Genomic DNA, 8429 nt, shown 5'->3' on the forward strand with positions numbered 1-8429 from the left:
TAATTAATTAATTTTTTATTATTTTTAATAAAACTAACCTTATGGATGTCATCTGCAAGGTTTACTTGGTGGGAATCAGCTCTTAGAAGGTCTGATTACAACTTATGATCCACCATTAATCCCCTACAATGGTCTAATTTTGGATCCATAGTTGCAGGTAGCTTTTCCTAATTAATCACGACAAATTTTTGTTAATTATTTCCTAATCCCATTGTGGATTCAGTTTTTTAGGATCTGACATTCAGACCTTGTTGAATCATTGCATCAATAGTTCTTGTACCAGACACAACGCATACACACAAAGGACGCAAGATAGTCCATGAAGAGCAAATTCACAATCTCTAAAATGTTTTGATAGTCAATTTTAGAATTACAAAAGTAAATATCTTCAAGGATTTGGATATAATACATTGTCCACACTTTGTGGGAAAGAGTAGTTTCCTGTTAAGAAATGCCTGGACATCATTTGAGGGCATATAAGTCATAAATACCACCGTACTGCATCAAAAGTGGCCTTTTGTACTCGGCGAGCCCAAAGGATCAGGCATTGAAGAAATGCACAGCCGAGGACAACACTAATAAGCCACCCAGTCCGTTGGACAGCATGTCCCTTCGAGAAAAAACCAACTTTTAAACCATCATAGAGCAAAACAGTGGTTATATATGCAAGGATAATGAAGAAGATGGCATTGTAAAGATTGCTCACACCTTCCTGTACTATGGCTAGTGCAGGCTTAGAGAAGGGAAACTTTGGGCGACGACCCAAAACCATGAGGAACAAAAGCAAAGCATAAAAGGAGCTGCCCACTGATAAAGTGACTGCAATAATGAAAACAGTGAATCGGACTTTGTCCGCGAACTGGGGGGAACCTGTCTTTTCGTTGGAGCCACCAGGGATAGCATAAAGGGAAGCTGAAGCAACGCTGGCCACAAGGGCAGCAACCACTGAATAAGACGTAGCTGATTGCTTTGCCCATTCATCATCATCCTTCAAGGCAGCCTTGTGGCTGCTAACATACAACATTTTGGCTGTCTCCCCATTATTGTTTCTGTTTTTAAGTAGATCAGAAGGCGTGATATTCTTCACAGACTGCATCATGGTCAAAGAGACGGTAATATTGCAAATAATTAATTAAATATCACACACACAGATTTTATATATATATATATATATATATATATATATATATATATATAGAGAGAGAGAGAGAGAGAGAGAGAGAGAGAGAGAGAGAGCATGCAATTTATGTTTGCACTGAATTGAATCCAAGACTCTTTGGTAAGAACGTCCTTTCCTAAGAAGAGATATAGGCACAATGTTAAAACTTTGGGTCTCTCTATAGTTGACACCGAATCTAAGACCGTAATCGCAATTGCCAAAGCCATGGATGCTTGGGTGATGTTTGTCATGGTAATCAGCAAGATTCACAGGTGTTGATGTGCATGCTATGCATTGCATGGAAACTTGTAGGAATGGAAAGTGGTGCTTTCACCTTATACCATCGATGCTCCCAGTACATTGAGTGTTTAGTTGATACTTCAACTCCTTGTTGAGCAGGTGGGCATTGCGCAGCATGGTGGAGGACCGTGTTTCCACTCTTGTCAATTGCCTTGGCTAAATTTTCGGTGCGGTTCGTATACTTCAAGAAATTGAAGATGAGCCTTTGGCGGTGCTTTATTGCCAGATGCAACAGGTTCTCACCTCTATCGTTCACATAATATGTTTGATTCGTGTCCTTCTTCAGGATCTCCTTCACGACTATTATCATGCCATGTTTGACGGCCATCTCTAGTGGAGGTTCTACGCAAGCACCCTTGTTGGTAACTGTGTTCCTGCTGACGTCAGGATCATTTTTAAAGATGGCATTTCGGTTATTATTATTCACCAAAGCCTTCACTAGTTCTTCCAGAGATGCATCTGTAATTAGAAAGCTCTTCAATTAACAGAAGTCTTGACATGCTTAGTAGTGCACCATAAGAAGGCTTGAAAAAGCTTGTAATGTAATGTAATGGCATAGTGGAGTGACATCTTGTCATTCCTATTGTACTGATTTCCATTTTTATGAACGACAAACTTAATATTTTTCTTTCAAAAACAAATAAAGATTTATTTCATCAGGTCAAAGTGTTAGGCTGCTTGGTATTTGAATGAATAGATTACTCTGCAACCCATGTTGTTTTGTTCAGTGTGATATCTCATCACTCACTTATGTTGGAGCCAATTCTTCCGATCAATAAAATCCAATTATTTTTCTTTAAAAAGAGTTATTTCCCTTGAGTGTACCTCATCACTTAACCTTTAGTACTGGTTAAATGTTTCCCATCATTTGAATAATATTTATTTTCTTTCAAAAAGAAAGAAAATTGATAATTTCATATGACACCCCAACCTAAGCATGAATCCACATTATGATGCATTTCTCTCTTATTACGCCATGCGTTCCAGTATCTGGAAGATTAGAGCATTCTTAGATTAGAACTTTAAGTACCGATTTATCTTTATGCGTCATGCGATGAAAGCATAATTGTGTCAGTCAACCTTGGAAATAACCTTCTTAATTATGCCCATCCTACTCCAATGTTGAAGGCACTATAATTTTTGTTATATTTTCTTGAAAAAAATAGAATTTTATAAAAATCCTAAAGATAGGTGTAAAGATGATCAGTTGTCGGATGTTGATCCAAAGGGTAGCTTCTCCATTCCAACGGGGACGTTGCCGATCTTACCTCCAATCCACATCATTGGTTAGATCATAGAGCCTTGGATTATGCCCGCTGTAGGTTTCAAACTCATGACATCTCTTCAACTTGATGATGTTCACAAGCCGGCCCTACTAGATTAGTGGAGCCCTTCACGATCCTTTCTTTCCAAACCACAAATAGCCAGCCATAGATGACCTCCCAGTTCTTTGCCACAAATGGTTTGTGTTTGTTGCTCTCAATAGAAGGAGCATCTAAGGTAACTGTTAGATTATAACTAATTGTCATAGCAATTCCTTCTTCAAAAATGCATGCAATGCTAAGAGCTAATCAAACTCGAGAAATGATCCTCTCCAATGACATATGAATGCCTTGCATCATATATTGATCCTAGCCATCCAGCAGATGCATCTGGACAGCTAAGATTATTCCCCATTCTCGGTGAGAATACGGAATAAACCTAGCCATGGTTAGACAGCTAGGACCGACATGTGTTGTGATGGTTCCCATCAAATGTCGTATGATGGAATCCGTGTTCATCAAACTCAAGCATGCTTGTCTCACCTATTTTGTCAGGAGCATCACATGGCTAGAGATTATGGCGAAGTAGTGGGTCCAAAGTTGATCTAATAGAGGCGTGGTCCAGTGTTCGGGACGAACACTTTATAAGTGTTCAGGGGGACACTACGCGACAACCTCCACATTGGAACGAACACTTTATAAGTGTTTGAATCTAATAACCTGAAATGGCAATGAATAAATAAATATATACATATATTACTTTATGTACCAGTGTTTGCAGAAACAGCCTTGAAGATCATTCCACGTATTGGGTCACGTACAATATGGAAAACGAGGCTCCAGAAATGCTCAGATAAGAAACCAAACTCTACGTCTTCTCCATGAATGATGTCAGTGTCAGTCTGCGAAAATAGAAGGAATGAGCCATGGTGAGCATGATGGCTATTAGGCAAGAAGTTTAATCTGACATTTACATTGACGCACGCATCGAAAAGCACAATTTCTACCTGTTCTAGCCTGAGAAATAGAAATCTATGGGGCATAATGGCCATTGATACGCTTGCAATCAGGTGTAAGGCTGTCATGCCTTGCACATTACGCTCTTGAATGAGATGGGAATACAAATTGGTAATCTTCAATGCTGTACCTGCTTTGCAAGAAAGAAAAATCAAACTTTTTTTTTTGTTGTTGTTAAAGGATGAAGAGAGACTACATTTGTTGCAAAAGAGATAAAAGAGGGTAGAAGAGATCGAGGAAACAAGAACAATATATGTGGTTCGGTCAGGTTCGACCTACATCCACGATAAAGGAGATATGTATTTCATATATCTCTCACATATGATGAAATACAAGCTGAATATATAGACTTCAACAGAATTCTAGATAGAACTACCTAACCACCAAATATATAAAGTCAAATCTTAGCAAATTTGAAAGATAATACAAAAGGTAAAAAATCAAGCCATATGAAAGGTAAGTATTCAGCTAGATATCCAACCGTATGAAAGATAGTACAGTCAGGCGTGAATTCTTATCTCCAACACTCCCCCTCAAGTTAGAGTGAGAAGGTTTAAAGCTCCTAACTTGCTCGTGATCGCCTTAAGCTTTTCTTTAGTTACGGCTTTTATGAAAATATAAGCAAGTTGTTCTTTACTTCTTACGAATGGAGTAGATATGTCCCCACTTTGAACTTTCTCTTGGATATAATGACAATCAATTTTGATATCCTTGGTTCTTTCATGAAATATTGAATTTGCGACTATATGAATTGTTGCAGTGTTGTCACAGAATAACTTCATGGGAGTCATCACTTGAAATCCCATTTCAGTTAGAAGAGCCTTCGTTCAGACCAATTCACAAGTTGTGGAAGCCATGGATCGATACTCGGCTTCAGCTCTGGATCTTGATATAACCTGTTGTTTTTTACTCTTCCAAGCAACAAGATTGCCACCAACGAAAACACAATATCCACTGATGGATTTTCTGTCCAAAGCACTTCCTGCCCAATCAGAGTCTGAATATCCTTCTACTTCAATGTGTCTTAAGCGCTTCATCCATAGTCTTTGTCGTGGACTGCTCTTTATATATCTGAGTATGCGATCTATGGCTTTTAGATGAGAATTTCGTGGTGAATGCATGTATTTGCTCACTTCACTAACCGCATAGGATATATCTGGTCTAGTAACAATTAGGTAAATCAATTTACTAACTAACTTTTGATATTGCTTGATATCTGTAAGAGGTCCATCTTGAACCACATCAAAATGATGATTAACTTCAATAGGAGTTTCAATCGGTTTTGCCCCCAACTTGCCAGTTTCTTTTAGCAAATCAATGGCATATTTTCTTTGTGAGAGAAATAAGCCTTTATTTGAGTGCCCAACTTTAATTCCCAAAAAATAGCGGAGTTTACCCAAATCTTTTATATCAAACATCTTATGAAGATAGTTCTTGAGCTTTTCAATTTCTTGAGAATTGTCACCAGTAACGATAATATCGTCCACATAAATAAGAATAAAAACTTTTGATAGTTGATTTACAAATAGTGAATTGTCAAAGGCACATTTCTTAAAACCAACCTTTTTTAGAGCACTACTAAGCTTAGAATACCATGCCCAAGGAGACTGTTTTAGTCCGTATATAGCTTTTTGGAGTTTACAGACTTGCTTTCCTTCGGTGTGAACGCCAGAAGAGACTTCCATATAAACCTCTTCTTCAAGGTCACCTTGAAGAAAAGCATTCTTAACGTCCAATTGATACAATTTCCAATCGAAGTTACATGCGACAGAGATAAGAATTCTCAAGGTGTTCATCTTTGCTACTGGGGCAAAAGTTTCGGTATAGTCAATACCTTGAGTCTGAGTGAATCCCCTTACAACAAGTCTAGCTTTATACCTTTCTAAAGTGCCATCGCTCTTATATTTTAGTCGATAGACCCACTTACATCCAATGACCTTTTTTCCCATAGGGAGAGTAGTAAGAGTCCAAGTCTTGTTTCTTTCTAAGGCTTGGATTTCATCTCTCATGGCCTGACACCATTCGAGAATGGAGTTAGCTTCATCAAACAATTTTGGTTCCTTTAACTCATCTATCTTGGTCAGATAAGCACAAAACTCCTTAGATAGATGGTTGTAGGAAATGTGAGATTCTATAGGATACATTACCGCTTGATAAGTAACAAAATCCTTAAGTTTGTTGGGTGCTCTTATCTCACGAATGGATCTCCTCAAGTTTGGAGCCATGGGTTGTTCTATCTCTTCTTTTGGCAGAGTAGAACTAGTTTCAGGCTGGGGTTCAGTGTCTTGAACCATCAAGGGTTCATCATGAGTCAAATTTGGAAGAGCAACTTCTGACGTGAACCTTTTTAACTCCCCCTGAGTTGTATATCCCTCATAATACATGCGGTTTTCATCAAACTTGACATCTCTAGAAATATGAGTTTTATTGTTTTTGACATCAAGGCATCTGTATCCTTTTTGTGATGGGGAGTAACCAAGAAACATGCATTTAGTGGCTCTTCGACCGAATTTGTTTCTAGAATTGGGAGGGTTCCAAGCATACACTACGCATCCAAATATGCGAAAGTGTTCAATGGAATGATGTCTGCCCTTTAAAATATCAATTGGAGTTTTAAAACCCAATTGTTTGCTAGGAAGTCTATTGATAATATAGCTAGTTGTAGCAACAACTTCGCTCCAAAAAATTTCACACTGTTCCTCTGAATGGTTTTAATTACCTCACTAAACAGTGAGAAATCAATGAAGGCAACCTGGCTTTGATACCATGTTGCAAAAGAGATAGAAGAGGGTAGAAGAGATGGAGGAAACAAGAACAATATACGTGGTTCGATCAGGTTCGACCTACTTCCACGATAAAGGAGATACGTCTTTCATATATCTCTCACATGTGATGAAATACAAGCTGAATATATAGACTTCAACACAATTCTAGATAGAACTACCTAACCACCAAATCTGTAGAGTCAAATCTTAGCAAATTTGGAAGATAATACAAAAGGTAAAAAATCAAGCCATATGAAAGGTAAGTATCCAGCTAGATATCCAACGGTATGAAAGATAGTAAAGCCAGGCATGAATCTTTATCTCCAACAATGTTCCATAATTCCAACGGGAATAAGAGGTCGTAGGGTATTTGAAAGTGCCTATCATATCTTGACAAAACTCAGTATTGTTTCAGACTAACCGAAAGATATATTTTGGGGCCTGCAGTTTTGCCAACATTTTGTAAGAACTCGTGTGCAAAAAAATGTAAACTACAAATTTTGAGATCAGCTTGCGAACGTGTAGAAACATAGTCCATTACAACCTCAGCTCTGTTTGTGTACAGTTTGTTGCAAGAACTTGGCCTACTGCATTTTCACATCTTCAGCTTAGTAACTCAGGTTTTGGCTTCTATTACACTATTGTTCCACTGGACTCTTGCTTTACTATGTAACACATTATCGCGATATATAAATATCACCAAAAATGGTAATATAAATGACTGTAAAAGGCTGATATTTTTTTACGTAAGATATATAAATATGAGCAGATCATTACAATCATGATGAGGGGTGACAAGTCAGGGGTGGTAATGTGATCGAGTCAAGAAAACTCATGTAATATTGGGTTGCCAAAAAGGGGTCCATTTTTTGGCTTGATCGGGAGCTGGGGTGAAAATCTTCATGAGGTAGTTTAGATAGGCCTCTGACCTTATAATAAGACCTTTGAGGGTTCACTCTTCTGTAAGGAAAATGGCATTAACGCTTTTGAGGTATTTTGATGAAGGAGTTCCCGGTAAGAGCTCTTCTTCTGTTAGGGGAGCGGCAGCAAAGGCACTCTCGGGGAGAGGGCCGAGCTAAAAGGTATAAAGTGTTTTTGAAAGATACCAAAGGATGGCATTCATGCAGTCTATCGGCATTATAAGAAAATCAATCTATCTGTACTTCTGTCTCATAGACGGTAGGCTTTTCTTCCTGATGAGTAGGTAAGAGCTCTTATCTAAGTAGTCACTCACGAACAATTGTTGTTTGAGGGAGTTGGAAAAAGGGAGCGCTTAGATGGTCTGATATTCCCCCCTCAAATGAAAGGGGGGTAGGGAGCAAGATAAAGAGAGCAACGTACCCCTCTTTGTCAATACAGTCTACCACCATTTTCTTTGAAAGAGGTTCATAGTGATCCATAGTGAAAGAAAAGTAGATTGACAGATTGAGCAGAAAAGCCCACAAAGATGTTCATTAGGAAGGATTGGTCGGCGAAATATGAACTAGAGATGGAAGATTGATATATCCCATAACAAGACATTTTTGTTACCACGATATGTATTGGTTGTTGCCGATCATTTGATCGAAATGAAAAAAAGAATAGGTACACTTGATGATATTTATCACTTGAAAAAGAAACTTATTCATTCTGTAGAAGATCTATTACAGGATCAATTCGGATTGGCTTTGGTTCGCTTGGAGTAGTTCGAGGAAAAGTGGAGCAATTCGCCATTGATATCGACTCCTCATAAAAAGGTAAAAACCATTCCATTAACAACAACTTAGGAATAGTCGGCCTACACCTACTAGGCTCAAGTCTTGGATCAAACTAATCCTGTAACTTCTAGTTCATGGGCAAAAATTGAGTTCTTTGGATCCCGAGGGATTGACAAGATGAACTGCTAGTTAAAGTATAAGAGATATCCATCCATTTCACTATGGACCT

At 38.2% G+C, this 8429-nt stretch overlaps 1 protein-coding gene across 1 annotated transcript; it reads right to left on the bottom strand.

Moving 5' to 3' along the window:
- Positions 1 to 372: 372 nt before the first annotated feature.
- On the bottom strand, positions 373 to 2100 carry LOC149847078 (uncharacterized). The gene is made up of 2 exons (XM_089996788.1): positions 1494 to 2100; positions 373 to 1090 (listed from the first exon to the last, which is right to left on the bottom strand). The coding sequence occupies exons 1-2, from the start codon at positions 1785 to 1787 to the stop codon at positions 482 to 484; spliced, it is 903 nt and encodes a 300-aa protein (XP_089852914.1). The 5' UTR covers positions 1788 to 2100; the 3' UTR covers positions 373 to 481.
- Between the last annotated feature and the right edge of the window lie 6329 nt (positions 2101 to 8429).

This window comes from Nuphar pumila, chromosome 2, assembly GCF_984573655.1.
Source record: "Nuphar pumila chromosome 2, dmNupPumi1.hap1.1, whole genome shotgun sequence".
NCBI lineage: Eukaryota > Viridiplantae > Streptophyta > Magnoliopsida > Nymphaeales > Nymphaeaceae > Nuphar > Nuphar pumila.